This window comes from Rhea americana, unplaced genomic scaffold (assembly GCF_003343005.1).
Source record: "Rhea americana isolate MKP2758 unplaced genomic scaffold, rheAme1 scaffold_27, whole genome shotgun sequence".
NCBI classification, from domain to species: Eukaryota; Metazoa; Chordata; class Aves; order Rheiformes; family Rheidae; genus Rhea; species Rhea americana.
The window spans coordinates 6,592,847-6,618,945 of NW_028186390.1; the positions used below are offsets into that span (position 1 = coordinate 6,592,847).

Here is a 26,099-nt window from a genome sequence, read left to right on the forward strand (position 1 = left end):
GGGAAAGGGGAAAGGGGAAAAGGGAAAAGGGAAAAGGGAAAAGGGAAAAGGGAAAAGGGAAAAGGGAAAAGGGAAAAGGGAGCAGACCATTGCAAATCCCAGTACCTTTCACAGAGTCTTATCCCTAGAGAATTTTAGCCAAAGTGAAGCTGGAGAACTGAATGTGAGCACTTATAAACCTATAGGTCATATCCTTTGATAAAATTATAATCGGTTCCTTAGCTCAGATCCACTCCTTCTGCATTGTGCAGAGGTATTTACAAAGAAGAAACCCCTTGAAAGTCTTAAAACATGCACAAAATCCCCAACCATGGCTGGAACAAGGAGCTAACACTTGCTACATCTTCCTTCAGGCAGCTCTAAGTACAGGGATCATATTGGAAAGTCATCTCCAGCACAGAGTCCCCAGGGTGACAATTATCCAGATGGTTTATCAGCAGACACTGGCCTAATCCACGCCAAGACGGAGAATCCGAGAATTTGATAGCCACTTAGCCTACAGCTATTCTGCTGTGCACTCTGCTTATGCCAAACAGACGAAAGATTCGCTCTTTGTGTTACAGAATTACGCAAGCCTCTATGATCATCTGGCTTATACACTAGTAAGARTGAAAAGAACCACCTGCTTACGCAGAAACAGTAGCACTTTTCAAGGAGAAAATGTGCCGGATGGCATCCCAGCCACAGTAAATAACAGGAATGCTGCAACAGACCAAGAAGCACTGAAGACACTGTCTTACAAACGGCTGCAGTAACAGGTACTCAAGCTTTGGCACTGCATGTGCATCTCTCATTCAAAACGAAATTAAACTCAAGCTATCCCATTAAGAAGATTTGGCACATACCAAGTTACTAACATCAAGAGTTAGAAGGAAAAAAAACCCAACACTCTAGAAAAAGCCTCAAAACCTTTTTGCCTTCCAGCAGCAAAACCACTGGGGAAACAACTTTAAGTACTAGCCAACTTATGGATGACCCACCAAAATCCTCCTTCAACTTTCTCTCCTTAAAAGCAATCAGATCACAAAGTTTGTAATTCCAGGGAATAATTAAGGAGAGCCCCGAGGATAAAGACCATGAGGAGAAATGGTCTTTCCTCTGCCAAAGGCTTCTCTAGTGGCCTTAAGGCATACAACCTTTCGCTGAAGCAGCAGGAGAGTGGAGCTCTTCTGCATTATTGATTTTTAAGTAATCACATCACAGAATTCAATCTTCACAGCAGATTAATAAAAACATCCCCCTGGTGTCTTAATTACAGACACAGATTCAGCCAACTCATCTCAAGTAAAAGATTTCAAGCTAAYACCACAGTAGCTTATACATTAACTCTGAATCTAGAAAATAAATAGTGTTTAAAAATAATCATATATTATTCTGTTCAGCTGGCTCCTCTCCATTTATTTAACTTGAAAAGTCTTCTCCAACTTTCTCAGTGTTGGTCTGATAAGATGGATGTGGTCTTCAAGATTTATATGAAAAGTGGCAGCAGATGTATTTTTGAAAGTTATCATCTGGTCATCTCTCTTTCAGAAGGGAAAGATAAAATAAATTATACAAGTTTCCACTGACCTTAGAACAGCTAGGTGTCTTGATCTGTTTAGCTGGTTGACAGAGTAGCTGATCTCTGAGCACAGAGATGCAGGTCAACTCTAATTGCCACACAGAAATTCAAAGAGCATAGTGCATCTATCTTTCTCTAAAATGAAATGTAACCTAGAGGACCGAACACACTGAATGGAAGCCCAAAATTCCCCTAGATTCTAATCTGTGGCATTAATTTCTTGTGTCCTTTTGATAAGCCCCTTATTAATTCACTTCACTTTTAAAATCTGCACAGGAGTAATAATGCTTAACAGCTTGATGGGTGTTATTCAGATCAATTCAAGTTAATTCTAATTTATGAAGTACTATGATGATGTAAATGTTTCCAAGAATTACTTCAGTTCTTATTAAATAGCACTTTTCAGTGTRTTTCTGAGATTGTAAAACTGGGCAAGCAAATGGACAGGAGACGACACTTGGCCACTTAGAAAAAAATCTTGGAAATACAAGTTTTAATGTAACTATTCACTGTACGATAGTGAATTCAGATCTACCTATGACTATCACCTCATGCTTCTTATTATACTGTCTTGTTTTCTGTTGCTTACAACTATACAATATGTATAGTTGAAGTTTTGCACTGAAGCTTTCTATGTGACGTGTCTATCTCAGAGTTGRGTTGTTCTTGGAAAAGTTTCAAAGTGATTTAGCTATTTYTGGGAACATAGCAAGAAAAGAGTATGCTTTCTTTCCCACATCAGAAGAACTTGTCTAAAAGATTCTTCTTSTTGTTGTTGTTGTTAGTTTTGCTCTCTCCATGGACTCAAAGTCTGGTCAAACCACAAAACTCTTGGAAATCTACTCATCGCACATGCTGAAGGAAGACTTTCACGCTGCTGGCAGCTTGGTTTCTGGCAGTGTCATCTTCACATGCATCTTGGAACCTCCTACAGTGATTACTAATGATCGGGCTAATCAGATGTCATCCCTACAGAAAGTAATTATACGTGCTCCATGCTCTCATAGCCTGAATACAGAAGAAGACTTGGCCATAGCTTATGTCTATAAGGATTTAACTTCAGACTATAAAGGCAAAAGCAGAGCTCCTTTTTAATGGCTGCTCTCAGGTACTTTAATATATAGTACTGCTTGGCAGTGGAACCAAGAGCACTTTTTGCATGTCACTAATGAACTTCTCTCCACACTTCACACACACGTTTTTCCTACAGGAGACAGAAGCCAAGTGACTTGATTTCAAAGGAGACCAAAAAGAAAAAGGGGAAAAAAAAAACAGACTGTGGAATTCATGCAAACTACAGTCTCAGGAATGTGTCTGAACATATGAAACAACATAGATGACACTAACATTGCACAACCAGATTCTAATCATATCAGTTTACACCTAAAATCAGCAGAAACTTGACTCAAATTCAGTCTATATATGTGAAGAAGGGATTGAACTCTCATCTTCCAAAAAAATTTGAAAAAAAAATTGTTTGAGAGGCATCAAAGAGTTTATGGTTAAACTTAACAGAACAAGGATGAGCAGGATACTGCATTTCAGAACAAGAACTGTATAACGTAGAGTATCAAGTCCTAATTAAATACTGGTATTACAATTATTAGGAATGTACTCTCAATAGCAAATATGATACTTAGTAGAAGCATTATGGAAAGAGGCAGTGATACGTGACCACAGAATTAAAGACAGTCACCGTAACACCATACTGCACACACACAAGTGTGTGGAATTAAGTCTGCACAGGTATCCTTAATCCTAGCATTTCTAATCTTTGGGTGCTTGGCTTTGTAACATTACTAAATGTTCCCACAACGCAGTTCCGTGGATAACCACAATATCTAGTTCGCATAAACTAAAAAATAAGATTCCCTGTGTGAAGTTTTGGTGAATTTTAACAGCTACCGGGGTGCTGCTGCCTTATTGATATTAATGACACAGTTGCTTCTTGGAAGTATGGGAGAACCCTGGTAAACTACAGCCAGCCTTTAAAATCACATGTGAGAAATTAAAGATTTGTTAGGAGATTCAGATGATCAGAGTTAAGTATCAGGCATGTATTATCACTTTGTCTTCCTGCTAGAAGAGGTCTTAACACTGACAACTTGAAAGCAAACGAGGATGCCATTGCCCAATTATTAAAAAAAAAAAAAAATCTGAGAGCTTGCTAGCAGTTATGCACTCAGCCTCTGAGAGTCCTGTTACTTCTCGCACATCGTGCCTCTCAACTGAGCGGTTGAGCCATGTGCTGCGCTGGAATTTCACCAATGCTAAAGGCAAAGTGCAAGATGGTAGGAGCTGGGAAATGGAGGAAAAAGCAGCACAACCAATAATTAAAATAATTTTTAAAATAATTAGTATTTTAAAAAATGTTAGCAAAACAATGGAGAAAGATCAGATATTTTAGTAAAGACTCAGAAGCTGATTTGTTAGGGTGTGTTTGTACAAACTGAATTGTTTGGAAAATTCTGTGCCACTTACTGAAACAGTTGAACTGGGAGTGTTTGTTCCATATCCGGATGAAGGGAGAGAAGCCAAGGACCAGCGACGCCCATCCGTTCTGGGGAAAAAAAGCAGGGGAAATTACCACGATGGCTATAACGTGGTTAATATTTGGGCAAAGCGAGCAATTTTTCCCCAGTATCTTTTAATCTCATATTTTGATTAGGTGTCTCAAGATATTCAGGTAAACCAGTCATCCTATTTACACCGACTTTTGTGAAAAAGCAGGTGAGGTAAGTTTTTAAGAGCAAAATGAAGTGACCTGAAAAATATCAAAGCAAATGGACCTCAGATTCCTGCATCAAGTAAGTGCTTTGTAAACATAACCAGTTGCACAAAAAAATTGAAGATGCAAGAACGGACAAATGCAATCAGTTTATTTTAGACTTCTTTCAAACAGTCATCCCTAGGATCATTACTTGTACAGTTCCTTAACTTTGAAATAATGTTTAAAATTGAAGGGGAAAAAAAATCCTATCAGATCAAGAAGCAACTAAAAGACAACTCATTTGTTTACCTAGTCTGAATGCGTTCTGCCCCCAGCATCAACTGACACAGTTGGGGAACTCAAACTACTAGGCAGATCTGAACAGAGCCTACATGTCCACTTGAAAAACAGAGGAGACAGAAATACCACCTAAGGTCTCCTTCCCCTCCATTCAGTATAATATTAGTAGTTATTTGCCTTTATTAGCCAAGGAAAATGTTTTTCTTTCCTGGAGATAATGAGCATGTCAAAAAGACACAGAACAAAACATGACCTYAGGGAAAATAGCCAAAACATGCAGGAGATACTGCAGAAAAGGTCTGGTTTTACCAAAGTCGAAACACATGAACTATACAACTGCTTTGAGGAGAATCAATATTTCCCTMCATGCAAGCCTCTTCTCCCTCCTCCCCTATCCTCCCCCCCAAAAAACCCCATCTCAGGGAGGAAGGAAATTGAACTAATTCAGCACAGTCTGACAGTGCTTTTTCTGCCTCTGATTTCATTTCAGTCACATATGCATTTTGTTCCCAATCACAGACAAATGTATCCTGTTCCATGCTGGGATGGATATTAAATGAAGTCTTTTCCTCACATCAGTTTCCATCTGGTTGTTTGTCTCATTAAGGAAAATCATCAGTAACTGGTCATACAGAGAGGTTGAATACGAAGAGTTAGAACTTGAAAGTTACTTTGCAAAGACCTGGGCTTTTTGGTGCACATAAAAAGTACAGTACATTTATGTAATTGCATTACAAAATAAGATGTTTGATAGCTATTGGTACAAGTCTAAAATAGTATTTAGTGCTTACAACACACACAACTCATCTTCACAATAATATTTCTCATCCTACTATCCATATACCTAAAGCCTCATCTTTAGGAGAAAGTTCAGTGCACATTCAGAGTTAAGCATGTGCTTGCGTTTTTTCCAGCTCTAGTTCCTTTTATTGTCAGGTGCTGACACACAGTCCTCCTCTTTGCTATCTGTTTTAGAGCAAGAGGGAAGCAAATTCACTACTTTATATTACTGGAAGAATATTTTACCAAGAGAGTTTTTCAAGAGGCTCATGCTACATTCATAAAGAAAATTCAAGCTGTGAAGTACATTTCTATTGCATGTATACTTTATAGTTAAACCCCATTTAGCCACAGGTGGTATTTTCTTTGGTAAGACAAACACATATAAAAGARTGATCTCAAAAAAATCCCCCAAACACGAAACTCCTCTTCTAAGCCCCTAAAAACAATAAATGTCAACATTACAAAGTCACTGCCTCATGTGGTCCGTGAGTGAATACCAAACATCAACAACAGAGACCCTTACTCACTCTCTGGATAAAATACCGGTACCTTGTACCAGTTCTGGTACCAATACCAGAACTTCAGTTCCACAGCATGGTAACATGTTCCTATCTTGCAAATCAATAGATGGGAATGCACAAACTACTATTTTTTTTTTGCAAAAGGAAAGCCTAACCCTTTTTACTGTATAGCCTAAACTGTGTATTGAAATTACTTCTTTACTTCAATTGTGATGATGTTAAAAAAGATCCCTCTCACATAGAAAATTACAGGATACTTCTTCATGCTTAGGCTATTTTCCACTGATGCARTCTGGGCAAGCAATGTGCTAAGCAGTAAAAGCAATGAATACTAGCTCTATGAATATCTAGCAGAGAGAAGYGGGGCAAGAGTAGAAATCTTTCAAATCAAAGACTTCAAAAGAAAATTCTTCTTTCCTTTACGCAAAACAGTTCAAAATTATTTCAGGGTTTGGTTAATAATAACGTATTTTTAGAGCAATCCTATGCAATATTGCTTTAAGAAAAGATGCTTTGAAATACATTTTTAGGTCATTTATTTTAAAGTAACCTCTACTAGCACAACAAAAGCATGCCAGAACATTTAACTTTGCATTAAATGACATTTTAGTAAGTTATTTAAGGAAGTATTTTTAAGGTGAATATAATACTATTCAACGAACACTAGACCGACTTCAAAACAACAAGGCACTACAAGAACACAGCATCTTCTGCAGAGCACTGCCCATTACTCATTTTAAAACAAAATGCAAGGAGTTCTCATTTTGATCAGCAAAGAATAAAAGCTCAATGCCTAAAGCTCAATACCTAAATGGGGTTATTATAGCATGAACTTGTTAGGGACACAGGCTAGTGTGCAACCGTGCAAAAGCATAGTTCAGACACACACATACACAACAGCAACACGACGCACATTACCTGTCTGCTCTGTGTCCGTGGCTGTATGGAAGAAATTGTACAACAATAATGAGGGAGGGGAAAATAAGAGAAGTACATGAGATTGCTGGAAAAAATCTATTTTTTGATACTGGTATTCCACTAAGATCACATTTTACTGCATATGGACAGAATTAATCATGCATTTCCTTATTCAGACAAGAGATTTCTAAACACATTAACTTTGTAGATATGAAATGATCACTGAAAGTGTATCTAGCAAGAGATTTATGATTAATCACAATACAGACTAAGAGTAGTCTTGCAACAGTTTGTAGTGAAATCAGATTTAATGTAAAATACGTTTTCCAAATGTGTTTCCCATTCTGTCCTAAGAATCAGCTCATCACAGGGCTGCATTGAACAAATGGGAGTCACAAATGATGTTCAAACAGGATAATAACTGCAGAAATTACATCAAATGTAAAAGGCAGAAAAACAGCAACAAATCACTTCCATGCTGGCAAGAGGAATAAATCAGGTAAAACCATCTCTAAGACCAATACAACACAGACCAAAAGGGTACARTGCAATCTCCATTTCCCTGGGATAACAGGGCACAATATTTTCAATTACTTAACACTATCACACAGAAGTTATTAGATTATCAAATAGTTGTATCAGAATAAATATGTATTGGTACTACTGGCATTGCCATGAACAGTAATCTTCATGGTGTAATGCAAGTAGAAAATAGCTTTTTTTCAGAAACTTATTTCTATGTTTAAATATTTATTTCAAAGACAAAAAATGTACACAGAGCAACACAAATCATGTAAAATGAACTACAGTATTTGATAGGGCAGATTTAACCTTCTATACATCAATTTCTTTAAAAATTAAGTGAATAAGTATAAAAAGGCATGCTTCAGAGTTTTATTATTACAGCATTTACTTTCTGCATGTGAATTTATAAAGGAATAGAGTAAAAAAAATGAAGCAGCCAACAAATGATGCAAGTTTTGACAAGGGTTCCAGGGACAAATTTCCCTCTGCATTCCAGGGTCCAGAGCTCAAAATGCTGTGAAATTTGGTTCAAATTCAGTTGATTTGAGTAGGATATCTCAAGTACACCCAGAGGAGGCTCAGATACCTCATTAAAAATACAGCAAGTTCACTTGAATTTTTTTGCCAGCAGGTAAGAAATTAACTCTTTTTTTTCCTCTCTGAGGCAACAGGAACGTACATATCCAGTCTGTCACATTTCACATGATATTACAAAGTTTGTTCTTCCGTAAAAAATAAAGATCAAAGCCTGCTTCAGACAGCATTCAAAGAGACCAGGTTTTCTAGCAAAGCACCCAACCAGAGAAACACTCCAGGGTTTACCTGCCATTCAGATGCACCRTATACCGTCAGCTTCTCTCTCCATTTCATGAACCTGCCTGTTTCCAAACCCTAAAGCTTTCTACYTGGCAGTTTTGAGACCGGTCTGTTTTCTAACTAGTTCTCAAGCTAAATCTTTCTTCTTCAGAAAACTTCCCTCCTCTCTGAATGACCACGTTCTCCAATTGTTTTAACCCAAACGGTTCCTTTCAGCCAGGGAGACTGTAGCAAATCAAAACCACCTTGCCCACACTTGAGTCTGATGGCAGGACTAGCATAACTACATCTCTGTGGCAATCACAGCCGTTCTTCATGCCAAATGTCGTCCTTCCAGGAGGGGCTTCCCTAGACTGACGRCATTAATTTATTTCCTTGACCTTCCTCTTTGTCTGAAAAGCACCTACTATACACTAGGTGTTGCCAAGACCTAAACTAAAATAAATATAATAAAACTGGAAACATCAGAGAAAGTAACCCGAAGGAAGGGATGTTACAGGAATAACTAAGCAAATTCTCAGCTCTAAACCTAAAGATTAGGCCCAKGACGAAACAGAATCACAAAACTTCTGATCAGTAGCCAACTTATGAATAGAAACACATGAGCTATGGGCTTGCCGACCCAGGGAGAATCGATACTAGCTTACCTTCGGGCAGGAACAAAGGAAAAATGAGCAGGTGCATTTGGAGAGAAGTTCCTGGGACTGTCCAAAGGGCTGCTACCTGTTTGAGAAAGTAAAGAAAACAYTTCATTCGCTTTTGCAACACACTGACAAGTAGCTTTTCCCTGAGCAGAAATACTTTGGTTTTTTTGTGACTAAAAATTTTGTCACAATTTGTAGTCACAAATACTTAACAATATACAKCATCTGATCATTTGAGCATTAGTTTGCTACAGAAATGTTTCAACAGATATGAAAGCACCAGTATTTTCCCTCCTTTTAAAATAATTTAAGATGGAATGCACCACATATACACAATCTAGTCTCCTAATATTTTTCAGTAATTCCTATAGACAACTTCTCAATGAAAAATCTGTATTAGAAATGACACTGATGACATTTTCAGGAATAATAAGGAGTAAGAAAGTATCTCTATATGTCTTGCACAATGTTTATTAATGCTGAATCAGAATTCACTGGTGAAAAAAAGGACGTACCAAAGGAACTGCTTATGATAACATAAGGACTACACGTAGATCTAAGACTATCACACCATGAGGCATTAGCATTGACTCTAACCCCCAATATTCTGAAATAATACTTCCACAATGAAAACAAACATCCCAGTGAAATTCAAAATGAAGAAAAAAYGTCACTTTATTCTCACTCAGCACAGGAATCTTCTCTCCAGGGTTTGTCATGTGCACGCATATGGTTGGTAAGCAGTATATTACAATGCATTTTATTTCAAAGCAGAAAGCAATCATTCCATAGAAAGCCCTTCTGAAGCGAGAATCATTTAGAGACTAACTGCAGGAACCTTTGAAATATATAAGATGAATTAGAAGCTTCATGTCACTGAGTGTGCTCTTACTAGCGGGCATATTCTTAAGTGGTTTTCTCTTTCAGATCCTTAAAACAAGCACAAAATAAACTATATGTAGGAAACACATGCCAACAGCAATTTCTTTGAGCACATACAGTAAAATAACATTAAAATAAGCAGGACAATAAAGAGATACTGGAGAAGCAATGTACTGCAAGGCTCTTATATCTGTGGTCATCAGAAAAGTCTTCAAATTTAGATCCCATTTAAAAAGAATTTATTTTGAAAGTCATGTTGAACAAACCAAGATTCATCAGAAGTGGAAGTTCCTCAGTGATGATTTACTTGCCGAGGACTCGTCTCCATTTCACGAGGAGCCCCAGGTGCCCAGCTCTCTGCAACAAAGTCAGCACTGGCTGCGCATTACATTGCCATCCAGCACCGTTTGCAAGCCTATGCTTACACTGCATTGATTTCAACACGAATTAATCACATATCATACAAAGTGGAAACTGAGTATAAGCATAGCATGCAGCTGAGGGCAGCTCCCACTCACATTTCAGCTATCCCAGTAGTTCCCATAAAACCTCTTGTAACATCTCTGCTMTTTTTACACACAAGGAGCACGCAGCCCTACAAGGCCGTGCAGGTAGGACAGGGGAGAGGGCAAGGAGCGGGCGCCTTCGGGACGAGGACGGCCGCAGCACCACAGCAGCCAGCAAACTCCACCTGGCCTGTAAGTCTACAGGGGGGTGGGAATACCAGCTGGTGGAGATTACAGCAGCCCCAGGCTGAGCTAATACTTTTCTTGGGGTGATGAGAGAACCAGAGAGGCAAGTGAAATCCAGGCCCCTCCACAATCTGCTTCACCAAGAGCAAACTGGATTAGAAACAAAGGGTTTGAGCAACAGGTTTGGTCTCCTTTGGGTTGGTTTTCTTTTGAGTGTGTGTTATAATGCATTAAAAAATAACAAGTTCAGGGTGTAACATGACACAATGCAAATCTTCAGCCTAAACCCAATACCATCTAACTCATTAGATTTCCAATATGTCTGGGTGGAGGGCTTTCAAGGCACAGGAGAGGTGTCAAAAAATCAATAGCAAGGTGATTTTTGCTGCGTTATATCTATTAAGCTTGCATGCACTTTAATTCCCGTGGGCACAGTGGAAAAATGCAGGCTTAATACTACTTTTGAATTAAGAAACTAATTGAGTGGCTTGACAGTCTAGATGGCACTGCAAACTTGCAAAGAAGATGGCAGAAAGTCATGATAGCTGGAAGTGCACGAACAATGTACGTGCTGGTAGCAGCACAYAGCTAGCTTTGGGTTGCCACCATTTGCTTGATAGCAGGGCAGAAAGCTGAAGGAACATTTTTAGGTCCGAAGGAAATGCAGTAGTGAGGCCTTTAAGTGCTACCGCAGATTTAGACAACAACTCAAGGARGTCAACCTGTTTTGGAAGGAACCTTGGTCTCTGCATTCCCATTTCTCAGGCTTCACTGGCGATGAACCCAGCTGCGTCAAAGTGACCTTTCTGAATAAAAAGCCCACTGCCCAACACTGTCACGAACATGCAACAAATTGTCATTGCCTTTTTTATTTTTAATCAATCTTTTGTAAACTTTCCAGATTATGATCAAAATAATTTGGGGTAATTTCAGTAATGATGGTTTTAAAATTTTGAAATCAACTATGTGGGTGTCCTAACTCTTCTGAGCCTGTACAATCCGGTACAAAGATACTACTAATATTTAAGCAGTATCTTTTTCAGATTTATATGGCATATTTCCTCCCAGACACTGGAATTTTAATTAGATCCCCTGTGAGTTGTTTCTAGTTTTAAAATGAAAAGCAATTAGTTTTTCTACTCGATTCAAGCCTGGATGAAGCTTTTAAAACAACAACAGGGAGAAGGGGAATTAGTACTTTCCCTAAAATTTCCCAATACTGCTGCATCCGCTATAGTTGAAAGAATTTTAATATGAGAAGCCTTACTGTGATGGTCTCATTCGCCAAGGATGATCGAAAGCCTATTTRCTGCATTAGCAAAGGTAAATTCTCCCGTTGCTCAAGGGTTATAGTTGGCTACTACTGAACCTGAAAGGACTCGGTCTCAAGAGAGGCTGTTACACAGAACGATTACCCATTAGGTAAATCAACACACTTAACAAGAACATTAATGATTCAGGCGTGAACCTTTACATTTCCCGGACAAAGAAAGAAGGATGTAGCCAAAGCAGTTTTACATCCACTACCCTCAAAGCACAAGACGTGGACCCTGTGGCAATATATAGGTGAAAGTAGCTACYCTCTACAAACATGACAGTTATCAGAGAGGTCAGTGAGACCAAAAGCTAAGACTAGAACATTTTTGTAAAACCTGCTTTTGAGATTTGTAAAAATAAATAAAGCACTTTTTCTTTTATTAAACTCCAGAAGGGTCGAAAGCTCTATGTCTGTGCCTCCCAAAATATTTTGCCCAGCATCCCAGGTTAAGAATAGAGTCCTTTTCAGGGTGCTGGTGACCCACATCACCTTTTGCAGCCACTCAAATCAAAACTGAGTGCTTTAGGTTAGCAGAAGATGCATGTCTGAAGACAGAGGGCAGCTCTGGGACAAGAGCAGGATAAGTTCTCTAAATTCAAATAAAAACTCCCATGACTGGGAACTCCGCTGGAAAAGACAGCTCCCTCGCTACCCTTGACAACCAATGCCCTGTCAAGTTTGAAGACCATTAATGATGAGGAGGACCTGTGAGTCACACCTGAGACAAAGAACCAGCTAGAACTCAATGCTTAGAGCAAAATCTACAACCAATTTTGTATATTTACTATAAACGACAGTGATGTAAATACAAATGGCTTTACAACAGCACACTTTCTAATCTTTCAAAGGACTGCCTAGATTTTTTTCAACTTTACCATTATCCTAGCTATTGATGCAAATCCTCTGAATGTAAAGAGAACATGAAATTTTAGGTGAAAAATTCCTTTCGAGAGATTAAAAAAAAAAAAAAGTCTTCAACACTGTTTTTCTTTAAACAAACATAAATGCTTTTAAAATTACAAATAAAATCCAAATATGTCTTCAAATTTGCTGAGTATGTTTTAAGCCATCACTGGGTAACCTTTAACAACCTAATGCAGTAAAAGAAAGAATCATACAGTGAGTACAGGTAGGCTGTGTATATCTTCAACAACCATCTGCCCTTGCTGGGAATGTTTCTCAGATACTTCTCACCTCAAGTTTCATTCCAGGTATGCACCATATTAAGCCTCTATGAAAAAATGAAAAGAAATTCAACTCCAAAGGATTTCAAAACTCACAGTATAGAGAATATTACCAATTCCTAAGAAAAATATTTACCTGCTAGCAGAATACTATTCTTAAATAAAGGGCTACTACTAGTTTTCTTTTTTTTTTTTTTTTTTAATGTGGCTGGAGTGGTCTTCACTATGATTAGAAGACTTAGTATACCTACAGATTTTGAGAGAGGAAGTGTGAGGATATTTTAAAATGTATTTTTATATGCTTTAAAAAGCAGAATTGTTTACAATTATGTTTCTAAATGTTTGGGAAAAACACAGTAACTCAGCTTTTATTTTATTCTTCTGCAAGAAAAAACATATAGTATTGCAGATATCCAAATCTTCCAGTAGCTATCATTCTATCTGCCTGAAACTCTTGTTCTTTCAACTTCTACTACCCAAAACTATCACCTTCTCTGCTCCATATCCTGCCCTCTTCTGGTAGACTGTATCTTTACCAAGTCTGATTTCTTACTGTGACTTTCCCAATTGTTTTTCAAGCTCCGAGAATTCTCCTCTTCCCCTTGATACTATCCAAATACGCCTCAGTACTTCTCTGCCAGTTTTGCATCGTCTTTGTACCAATACAGGCACCAGCATTTCATTGCATTTAAAGATATGATTTTACTTATTGAAATAAATATGCTTAATAAGAATATCAGTTTAAAGAAGTCTTGTAGTACTGACACATCAGCAATTTAACACTAGGCGAAAAGTTAGCCTGTGTCAAACACTCCGCAGCCAGTGTCAGCACATACAGCACTTCTCAGTAAATATGAGCAAATGAAGAGCAGCTCATTTTTCAGAAACAAGTGTAAAGATACCTCTCATTTACACGGACTGTAAGTAGTGAAGTATGTCCAGAGGCCATTAATTATAAAGCAGCTGTTGGCCAATGATACGTTACCCGACAGTAGCGCCTTTCCTATGCAGAACGAACATAGATCAATACAATCATCTCTGTATTGGGAATGGTGTGTTAATACTAAACAACTAACTGAACAGATAATTCAATTTTACTACTATAGTGAAAAAAGTAGTTACAAGGTCCATTTCATTCCAGMAAATGGACTGTCAAGGCGTCTAATGACAGCTTCTTATTGAAATTTCAGGCCTTTTATTAGGTTTTATACCTTCCTACTTTCGGTAAGCACGGTTTTCATGTTGCAGCTGGARGGCTCAAATTCCTCTCCCAGTCTTGGCATAGGCTTATAACGCCCTTACTGTATCCTCTTTTTCTTCACCTCTTACATGCTATCTCTAGTTACTTACAAACCCAAATGCAAATTATGTATTTGACATTTAAACAAGGAAGTTAAGTTTCTGCTATAAACAGTTCACTGCAGGAGATGGTGTCRGCAGAAAAATACTGAACCATTTGTAGTATCATCGTGAGAAGAATCAGACAGAAAACTAAAATTCTTATGAGGTATTTTTTTCCACGATCTTCTGCATAAGATATACCATTTGCTGAATGCTGACACAAATAGCCAAAAATCTGAACATACGCTACAGAATTACCTGCCCTCCAGCACATAAAATCTTATATACATATATATATATATACACACACACACACATATATATATGTATATATATATATAAAAAAAAAATATGTATATATAAAAAAAAAGATTAAGCACACTGGGTACTACCTATCGCCAATATAATGAATGCCACRGTCCAATCACACCACCCAAGTATCACACATGTGAAATGAATAATGAACTATCAGCTTCAATAACCAGGGCAGGATCTACAGAAGTATGTGGCACCCTCTGTCCACCCTGCCCACTTTCTACCCCATCCTCACAACAGGGTCCGACCACTGCAGAGGTTCATGGCCATGTCATGCCCCACAGAGCCGACACCCTCCAGGGAAGGAGGTTTGGGCCAGGAAACAGGAGAATCGTGCCCTTCTGCATAGCACTGAGCTTTTCCACTGGAAAAGGAAAAAAATACATAAATAAAAGCCTTCATAATAAAAGCCATTTTTGCCAGAAGGAGGAATTGAACTTGCCGTGAAAGAGCACAATACGTTAAYTCAGGAGCTGCTCGCTCCACATGGTATCACAGCTGGGAGCAGGCCAAACCCACCGGTGGTGACAAATGTCCTCACTGGAAGACAAGGTGCAATTTGGCTACATAACAGCTGTGGAAAATAAATTTCAAAATAGCTTGAACTTCAATCATCCAGCTGTAAGAATCGATGTCTTTCCTAATGAATTACAAAGATGATGTTGCTTCTGCCACTGTTTTGAAGCTTTTGATTTTAAAAAATAAACTAACAGTAATTTAGTAATTCACTTAATGATGTGACATTGCTTTCTGTAACAGCTGTACTGTGCATACCTTCTCTAATTTTCAGATTGAAAAAAAAGTTTCTATACATCTCTTCCACACAGGAAGTTCAGAACTCAACACTGAGGAAGACTCAGATCAAGTAATTTAAGCTACATATTGACAGATACAGAACTCATTTTCAGATAAATGAGATGTTTCAGAGTTCAGCAAGTATAATGAGAGTTGCACCAGAACAACTACCCATTTTTAAGGGATTACGAAAGAGCAAAACACAGATATTAGCATTAAGAAGGAAAACTTAATGCTGCAGCCCCATAGGAAACTATTTTTATAAGAGAAATCCTCTCTTTTACAAAATTAAACTGGCCATATAGTGGGAAAGCATGCACATATGGTAATGTAAAACTAAATTTAAGATCAATAGTAAGCTCAAAAATAAATAATAAAATTTTGATTGATAAGAATACAAAAAAAACCTCTACAAAGACTGAAAGCTAGTAACATCCACTCTTCAATGGACTCCTACTATATTCTCCTGCAAGCACAAATTACATTAGAGAGTAAGTTTAATTGGCATGTTTAGTTATGCAAGATTAGCTGAGAAACTCACTCTGGTTCTTCATTTACATGGACCATTTATTTTGAAATCCACCAGGTGTAATCTGAACTCACTTAAGACATCCAATTTGAGGAGAAACACAAAAATTAAGACAATTTTCAAGTGCCTGATTTTGATACATCATTCTGAACAATCTCAGAATAAAATCATAGACATCTGCCAACAATTACAGTGAGGCGAATAGTTACTGGTTAACACATGCATAGCTGTACAACTGCCTGCCATAAAACTAAGACTATTGTGGCACAGTTTTGTGAAGGGGGTTAGAARCTCTTAAAACTGGTCGTGCCAAGTAAAAGTTACTACTCTGCATGTCTATATAAGTAGGAAAAACTTAACCCTGAAATACAAATGTGTTGCATTTCAGTTTCAGCAATAATAGGAATTTGATTCAGATATAATGGTTGGCATTTTCTTTTACCTTTTATTATTTGAATAACACAGGAGTGGTGGGGTTTTTTTTAAACAAAACTGTAGAAATTAGTCAGAACAAAGCAATCTTACTGATATTAATTTAGTTCATAAATACGCTTATAAAATTTAAAGAGTTCTTCAGCATGTGTCACAGTGCTGTAATGCAGAAGTAGTGTTTCTCCTTCTACTAATGCTGAGTATAACATAACTAGTATTATAATAATGAAAAGCAATAAAATAAGCATCTAGGACTTTGACAGCAGTAGGTGTATGCAGCATTCAAAAATATGAAGTGGATGTTAAGTTATTCTGTAGAGTAAGTAGAGTCTTTGGGAACTAAAATATTTGCAGCACTAAACATCTTACTATAGTCCATACTAATACCTAATCATCAGTCTTTTATTAACAAAAGATATACAGAAATATTTGCCTTCTCTCCAATGAGTTTGAATTTTGCATTCCATTCAGACCATTTAAGATGGGTTCCAAATGTATGTGTATATCCTTTCTTTTCTGATTTTGAAAGAAAAAAGAATTTAGAATAAAATTTTCAAACCTGTATTTCTAAAACTGGGCACTTCAATCCAAGTTTGGGTGACTAAATAAGCAGAAGGATTTTTGCTGTAGTTTTCTATACCAAGATCCAAGGTCATTTTGGAAAATATTTGAGGATTATATACAATTTAAAAATTGAACTAACAAACTTCACATACATTAGAAGATCCTAGTTAGAAGTGATTTCATGTCAGAGTTACAATTGCTTGGATATACTTTCATTTCAAATACTTAGGTCTCTTCGCATATTATATCATCTCCAAATTCCTGAGCATTTCAAATTGCCTGACATTTCATCTTGATGCGGTTCAGCTATATTTAAAAAAAAAAAAAAAAAAGTGTTTTAGTATTTTCCCAGGTCAGGGATCATTAGGAAGCAGGTTTTCCTGCTGGATAGTCTACTGTGCTACATCACATACACCAACCTTTATGTTACATACAGAGGAATAACTTCTGAGGTTAGTACCACAGAGAACTTGATTTTAGAGTAGTTTCAAAAAGGACATTTCTGGATGCCTCCCTGGTTTCTCTGCCTGCTTGCTTTTTCTCTGGTTCATAGAAGAGCTTTAGAAYGGACACCAAGAGGAATAATTCAAGACAGAAGAAATCCATGGGAGAAAAGCTCCAGCATTTCTTGTCAAGTTGTGAACAGATTGATAGATTCAGTACAAATAGTAAGCAAATATCATAGCTTGTTCTCAAACTCACATCACATATATATTATTTCTTAAGAAAAGAACTTGTGACTCTAAATTTCGTCTAYTGTTTTCTCTTGAATAAATTATTTTTCTCAGGGAAGACTGCTAAAGACAATACTGCTATAGGGAACTCCAATTATAAGTGCTTTCTCTTCCTATTCTGTGCTGGCTGCTCTTGTAGGTCACAAAGGACGTCCTTTTAATTAATAGTTTTAAATCCCATAAGCAGCACCAGAACAAAAAAATGAAAATGAATATTTGACAATTACAGCTAAGGAAAGATGATGTATTACTGATTAGTTACCCTATCTTCTAGAAGACAGTCAATAAAATATAAGCTTGTTACTTGATACAGCATCAAGGAAACTGTTTTTTCATTTTTGAAATAGACAGGACAGAAAAATATATCAGAAGAAAAGAAAATATAGCTGTTTCCATTGTGCACATTTACGCATTTGTTTTCCGGGCAATGATCACGTCGGTGTCTTATTGCAATCTGCCAAGCAAGGATACTTCTTTCATATTCTGAGGAGCACCTTTCCGTATCTCATTTCAGTTAAATATTTGTGTTGCTAATCTAGAATTTGTTAAATCCAATCTATATGTCAACTTTAAGAGCAAAGTAAAGAACACAATGTAACTATGTGGCGAATCTCTATCAGCAAAAATGCTTTGTTAAGATCAATTTTACAAAGTCATTGCTATCATCACAACACACAACAGAAGCAAAGGAGTTCGTACTGACTGAGGTAGAATCTACCTAGGCATGCTCCTGGTTCTACAAAGCATTGAAACAAGTTACATCTGAACATATTTTATCTGAGATTCTGAAGCAAAACTAAAATGATTTTAATATACTACTTTTAAGATTTTGATAAGCTTTTTAAGATTTTAATTGAAAAAAAATGATCTATTTAAAAAACAGTATCATTAAAGTAATTCCTGAGCCTTTCATGACTGGGCTTTCCAGCCTCCTGAGCAAAGATAACAAATTTTTATGAAAGCTTAAATAGCAGCTGAGGGTAACCCTGGACAATAAGTTTGGTGGTCTTTTCTTTTTTTCTTTCTTTATTTTTTTTTTTTTTTTAACAGCCTGGATGTCACCTCTCAAGATACAATGCTCTGCAAACAGAAGCAGATGGCTCCTGCTGCCGAGCTACTGTCAATTTGCTGTTCTTTCTCAGCATTTCCTAAGTTTCCATCTCCAGAAAGCATTTACAGAACACGTTGCCACGTTGTAGGAGGAGACCCTGAATATAACGAACACAGGAGTTCCTTGTCTTACACGCAACTGTGAGGTGCTTCCAGACAGGCTCTGCTGTTGACGCCCGTGTGCCACAAATGTTCAAGCTGTTTCATGCTAAAGATTAGTGTYCATTACGACCATACTGAAAGCCCAATCATCTTCTCAACCATTTTGAAACAGCAGAAACAAGATAGTCACAGATCATCTACATCCCTCATCCACAAAAACACCACAGGAAGCGCTGTTTGGGATGCCAGAGCATGGGCAGGGAGGATCCTTTCTGAAAATCCACACTTACTGCAGGATGAACAGCATTCTTTCTTTTCCTTCAAAAATACATCTCCACACATTTCACCCTAAGGACTAACAACCAGTTGCCCAATTGCTTGCAATGAGCATTTCCTAGTTGCTGACATGATAAAACTGACAGYGATGTAGAAACATCTCCTGTAGCACTAAGCAGCAGAAAGAGACCATAAGATGGCACAGCACAGCACAGCTGACTATTTGCCAGGACATGCAGACACAAGTCAGATGTTTCTTCTCATAAGAACCACAGTTTAACCACTGGTACAAACAAAGCAAAATGTACCGGGAGACTCAAAAGAGGATATTTACTTATAAATATACATATTTACTTTTATTTGAGTTTGTTCACCCTCTTAAGTTTCTTCTGCAGGATGTGGTGGTCCTAAAACATTGAATCCCCCAGAAAGTGGAGAAAGGATTTGGTAGAGAAGTGGAGAGGAAACACAGAACAGACAATGAAGAATATAGTCCTAGAGTATTTTTACTTTTCCCAGAACAAAATCAACTTTTTAGAAGTTTTTGTTTTAATAGAAGCAGTATTTTTTCATCTTGTTAATATGTAAAATCAAACAAACAAAGCCCCAGTAAAATATTCCCCAAACTTCAGTGTGGCCTGAATCATAGCATGTATCAGAGCTCTCAGATATCACAGTCCTAAGCATGGCATACATTTATTTTGCAACTATATGGGTTTTATTATAAGTTTTAAAAAGCTAAAAACTATGGTCAGATTAAGTTTCGAAGAGGGTATTTTATCAGTAGGTTCAACCTCACTGCAATGACCATGGACATCTTCACTAATGATTCCCAGGAAAAGCACCCCTGGAGAGTTACCTGTGTGTCCATGAAGAGGGGAGTGTGGTCGCGGGAGCGTTGGAGATGTGCTGGATGTTACAATCAAACTCTTTCTGTTGCTTGTCCGACAGCTGAAAGAAAGATATAAATGATAAGGCATAATCAGAAGAACAAACGCATCTGAAGGCAGGTCCTGCCAAATGTCTTTTAGCTAATGAGGAATCCCTCAGTATTTAGGTCAATGCTTCCTCATGCACTGAATTTCAGTACCGAGTCTGCAGAGAAGTAAACATATAGGGCTGAAAGTCGTTGTGTCAGCACCAAGAGGCTTAATACGTTGGAAGCAAGGTAAAACCTCTATCTCATGCTGCATGGGCCACTCGAGAGAGCTGACAAAAACATTCYTCACGCACAAAACACAGGCAATTCATGCTTTAAAAAAAAATGGTGAAATAGTCAAGTACTTCAAGATTCTCAGCAATACACAACACAGCATGTGAATCTTACAGTTTATGGCTAGTATTTGTAACAGAGCATATTCCCTAGGGCAGAGTAAAACAACAAAGTCAAGTGTTAGCACAATTCAGCAGATGAGCAAGATTATTAAGAAAACTTAAAACCTGAGATTCCACACCTTTCATGGGCTCATGCAGCAATAGTTCACTAAACCTGTGCAAAGCAAGTTGTGGATCRAGCCCTCCGCTGAATCAGGGAGGGCCTTTGCTCCAGCCAAGAAAGCGACACTTTCGCGTAAGGGAGTTTGGACACATTTTATGGGCGTTTCAGAACTTAGACAAATGAAAAGATTGATGCATTTCTCCATTTGCTCACCATCCTGTAATTTCTACTAACAAGCATTTATTGAGCTCTAAAGATCATAAAAGTAACTCCAGTGGTCCTCAAAAGAAGTTACTAAAACCATATTGGGCTTGATACGGGGTTGGTGGATAGACAGGAGCAGGGACGCTCATCAAACTGAGCCAGGAGTTACCTTGCCCAGCTCAAGGCACGTAACGTGAAGCTCCTCACTGGTTTAACACAATGATATGCAAAGCTCGTTCGCTTACACAGTTTCTAATCCTGACATCTGCTGGGATCCTTCCAGCGTTGCTATATCTTCTGCAGCAGCCCAACAATAAATCYGATCAATCCGATCATCAGACTGCCAATTATTACGGTTTAATGCAAAATTATTTTGTTGCCACAGGATACAGTGTATCTGACTATTAATAATTAGTAAGCTTTTTCATTATTGTTCTGTACAAAGCTTGAGATCTGTAAGCAGAAAAAAAATGTAACCGCACTGCCAGCTATTATAAACAGCAATAAGGCTGAAGTACTATTAACTGCCTTTCTGGCTCTTTAGTGTACTTAAAGCATTCCACAACATTATCGAATTGATTCCATACAATCTTCATTTACAGTCATGAATTATTCAACAACAGTCCATGCAAAAACTGATTAYCATTCTGCACATCATATGCAAAAATTAACAGCCTGATTTTAAGAAGTTTAAAATCTCAATTTATAGATTTTTGATATGTCCTCAGTTACTCAATAATATTAACTGTTGACAAAGTAACAGAATACTCAATTCCAACATTCATAACAAACAATAATTATGTTTACGYTACTAGCAAATCTCTTCCACAATAAAAAAAAATTAAGTGTTCTAATATAAATTACTATATAAGAAATGAAGAACTTGCTCAATATAAAATACTAGTATAATAAGAAAAGAAAGCTCCATTTTCTGTGGTCATATCCCCTTGCTAAAAAGGGTTCCCAAAATACAGTTTACCACTGTGATGTCTGGAACCCACTACGGAAATTTGGTATATTTAAATCACAGTATAGTGGGGGAACATTAACTCTCCAGAACTCAGAGCTGCTTTAAAAAAATAAAAAAAAAAAAAAAGGAAAGAAAGAAAGAAAGAAAAAAGAACAGAAATGCTTGTCTGCATTTGTCAAATTGGACCCAGTTTTGCAAAACCATTTCTCCTGCTATGATCACAAAGATAAGAAACCACAAGAGAAACAGTTAAGTGGTTGGAGAGCAAGCACAGCTGAGACCCATTAAAAAAGGTCAGGTTTACAAAATGTACAGCASAGGAGGGAATGTTTTTTGAGTGAAAGCCTGGACCCAAGTTAGGAACAAACCATTATTCTCCTTACACTCAAAAAATTGGATAACTTTTAATTTTACTGGATCTCTAACCAGGGAAGGGGGAACATCACTCAAGCCCAACTGGCCACTCGTGCAAACCATGTGTGCACCAATAAGGATAAGCTGAAACACAGAGGCGAAAACCAGGACATTCTGGTTTCTTAAATCCATGTTATATGATGAGAAAAATATGTACATAGACACGATATACTCCCTACTAGCTCAGGAGGACCCTTTGGATATAAATATATCCTTTAATAGACCTTCGGGATCCCACCAAAATCACAGAATAACAACGATGAAGTTCTCACAGTTCCAAAAAATAAAAATAAAAAATAAAAAAAATAAAAAGCGAACATCAAGATTTCAATGTGGCCACCTCCCCAAGAAGTCACTATTATAGCAGTTAAGCATCTAAACAAAAATGGCTAAATACTGAAGAAGCAAAGCTAGCTTTAGCTAGGAACTAATGCCAAAGAAATTCAGCCTAGTCATTTAATTGTTGGAACAGACAGTTCAAGGAAGACAAAATGCTTTCCTGGAAGATCCACTTTAGCTATGTATTGGGCTCAATGCTGAAATACTTGGCCTAGGATAATAAGGAGATCGTATTATCAATTCTTTCAATTGCATTAATTATTGTTTACTACTGTTGAGGCATTCCCCAAACAATGTTATGTTTCCCTGCCCCCAAACTACATAAAAACAGGAATAGTGGGAGAAGGTAGAAAAGGAAAAGGTCACCTATGCATCTCTGAGTATTTTAATGAGAAAAAGGGAAAGTTCTTAACCAGTCCACAGACGTTCCAGGCGTTATTATTTGTTTGTAAGCCAAAGTTTTGCTATTTTAACTAAATGCAAGGCAACCCTAACTCTGACCCTCCTTYGCTCTCACAATTTAATATTAGCCATGGGTCTCATCAACATTTTTTTTTTCTTAGATCTCTCTTCATAATTTTAGAGACCAACCCTCCTACAGGTCCTCTCGTTTAAGCAAAATATGATCTTAATAGTGCAGGGTTTCTCTCCTGCCCTGGCATTAGTGGCTAGAGTTCCCGGCCGCGAAGCCCACTTGGAGCGTGCTCAAAATTCAAATACCAAATACCACTGTTGCCACCTGTTCCAGCCCTCTGGGGCCACCCAAGATCTCACACGTACACTTGATGACCCGCRCACCACCAAACAGCAATCAAAATCCTATCAAAGCATGGAAGCAACTCGACTCTCCACCAGCAAAAGCAAGAGCTGCAATACTTGTAACGACGCCTTTTTGCCACTGCCACAGCAATCCCACTATTGCTAGAGTTCATTTCGCTCCCTGCAGTAAAAATAACATTTGGTCCGTGGGCCAAAGCGTTCCAAGTGCGTTCCTGAAACCCAACACTGCGGGACATCGGATTTGCATCTGGTAACAGGACACTGGGTTTGGACCCGCTGCAACGYGCTCGGCAGCCGGCACCCTCGTCCCGTGTTATTTATGAGAACATTTGTTAGCGTACCTGAGGCAATTTTGGCGCTCTCCAACTACACACCGACACACCAGCAACTATGCAATCTTATGCTGACTCTCTAGAATGGGAATAATTAATACACTGTGTTTTGTTCATTTTCAATCTGAAAAAGCAAGTAATGTTTCAGCTTCAGCATAAATCAATATTTGATCCTTTATTTTAACAGTTCACGGTGCATCTCTGACTCTCGCTGATACTACAWAGCAAAAGTGATTAATGCCTATGAGGCATTCACATAATGAAAACACGGGCCATAGAAAAAACAATTTAAAAATAAACCACCAGCCACCAGGATCAAGTAATATCATAGCATTGCTGGTTATTAGAAATGAGCAATACTAATGAAGTTTCACAAAAATCTATCTAACTTGATAGGCCTAAAAAAATTTCATGGYGGAAAATCCTGCATATGCAAGTAAACAAGAACAGCAACAACAGCATGAGTCTGGCCATACGTTTTAATAGAAATCCAGACGTCAGGTAAAAAAAGCTGTACAGAAAAATTACAGCTTAAAGCACTTTTTAATTCGTGATCATCAATATATGAATCATATTAGTGATTTTTAAYTATGTAATTTTAGTTTTGTAACCACCTCATGTTTTCCACGCTCAATTGATTCTTGCATGAACTCCTAATTCCTCAAAATTGAACTTCAGAAGTCAAACACCAAACGTATTCTAGACTACGTATGTAACACAGCACGTCCCAAAGCCGTGCCTGCGAAACGGAAYCCACTTTTCAGAGTGGCTACACCTAGCAGGGGTATTTGTAATTACTTATATTCTTTAAGCCTAATGTCACCAAACCAAGTTTAACCAGATTCTCCTCTGATGATACAGGAGTTTTTAGAAAAGATTTAATTMGTTTCAGTTGATTTGCCTTATAAAGGCTTCTCTATGAGAAACAGACATTTTGGAAATGAAAATACGCATTTAAAATTTTTATTCACAATAGCAGAAAAWTTACAAAATCCAAAATCTGCATGTCAATGAATGCAGCAGCTGCACAGCAATGTTAACTAGATGTGGAAGTTATTGTCCTAATTATAGTAATTCAAAGATGGAAGCAATTTTGTAAGCTTTAATGCTACCAACAACAGGAATAATTATTCTCCAAAACAGATAAGAATAAGCAAGCATCTGGTTCAACTGATTTTTTTTTCCACACTCAAGAATAGTTTAAAAGTTATTCACCCTAGAATAACCGAAAAAAAATAGTGTTACAGTTCAGGCTGCAGATTTGGTAGTTTGCACATTCCTATAATAAGCTTTCCTTCTTCCCTCTTCCATGAGGTACCAGTGACCTCCAAGCCTTTTGTTCAAACTTACAAACAGCATTTGCAGAAATAAATCTCAGGCTGATGCAAAAAGTCCACTGGTGGGTTAGATTATGCTGGTTTCTGTCAAAGGCTTAAAAGAGGTAGGGTTTTACCCATGAAGTCTAAAACCCATCCATCTCTCTCCCTATCTTAMATGCTCACATGCTCTCTTGCATTTGAGTACCTCTTAGAACCAGACGATGCAGCTCCATGAGAAAGGATTAATCAAGTCTCATGGTTCAGCCCCATCAAAAGTAGGAAATTCATTCTTCTTCCTCTTTCCCAACCTCATTTCTAGCTCATCTCGCACAAGCTCTGGCATTCATCAGACCCCTCTTTGAGGGAATTCAGCTCCTGGCCCATCAGAAAACAAGCCTGGTAAAAATTCATATARCATTTTGCTTCTTCAGTGAATCACGGAGACCAACGAAGAGATCCGAGCAGCTCCAAATAGGGTGCGAAAAGTAGACTGCACAACAGGGAGCAAGTCCTCCTCTTCTTGACAGCAAACCCTCAAATGAGGTCAGAGATGTTCTTGTATACATAGCCTCACTTTTACCTAGTTTTCTAAYGCTGGTATGTTAGGGAAATACTATTGTGCTCATTTAACACACGAAGGATGGAAGCAGGAGGTCAAAAAGCCCCTTTCTAAAGATAGCAGACAGATTTTCCTTCCATCATGACAGAATTAAATCAGAAGGGACACAGAACTTTCCTCTTCCCAGCATCATCAGTCATCCAGCAAACCCAGCCATGCTTCCTCTCATTAAGTCCCGTGATCAGGAACCACCTCTGACTTAAGTCCCTTTCCAGTTATCTTGCCCAGACTAGAAGACTGCAGATCCTTCCTACAGTGCATCTCTAAGCTGTCTTCCTCTGCCACTCAGCTAAACAAAACTCTCAGCTTCTCAACATCATCATCTCTCRTCTTTATAAAAGTAAATTTACTCCATTTATAGTAATTCATTCAAAGTGTTTCTACAGAATTCACTTTTWTAATTAAAAGTGTATTAGTATTWTTTTTTCCTTTRCATGTTACTAATGCAACTTTTGACAACCTAAGTCTTTCTTACCCATTTTTTCATAGCTTATTTTTTAGAAGGTGCTCCCTATAAGCCATGAAACACAGGACAAGTCCTACAAGCATGACTCCTCCTTCCCCTCCCACACCGAAACAAGATGTTTCGCCGGGAACCAGTTCACCGCAGCCACGGGGCGGACGACTGGAAG

The 26,099-nt window shown here is 37.8% G+C and overlaps 1 protein-coding gene across 13 annotated transcripts in view; it reads right to left on the minus strand.

The window, feature by feature from the left end:
• MAST2 (microtubule associated serine/threonine kinase 2) overlaps positions 1–26,099 on the minus strand; it is a 194,870-nt gene that overhangs the window by 48,017 nt on the left and 120,754 nt on the right. For 8 of the 13 annotated variants that reach the window (XM_085308114.1, XM_085308109.1, XM_085308108.1 and 5 more), the window contains 4 exons: positions 19,912–20,003; positions 8,782–8,857; positions 6,794–6,814; positions 4,043–4,121 (listed from right to left, as the gene is read on the minus strand). The exons of 3 other annotated variants lie outside the window; for them this stretch is intronic. In XM_085308114.1, coding sequence (XP_085164240.1) covers positions 4,043–4,121; positions 6,794–6,814; positions 8,782–8,857; positions 19,912–20,003 — 268 coding nt within the window. The remainder of the gene's footprint in view (positions 1–4,042; positions 4,122–6,793; positions 6,815–8,781; positions 8,858–19,911; positions 20,004–26,099) is intronic. 2 more of the 13 variants (XM_085308112.1, XM_085308111.1) reach the window with 1 other exon arrangement.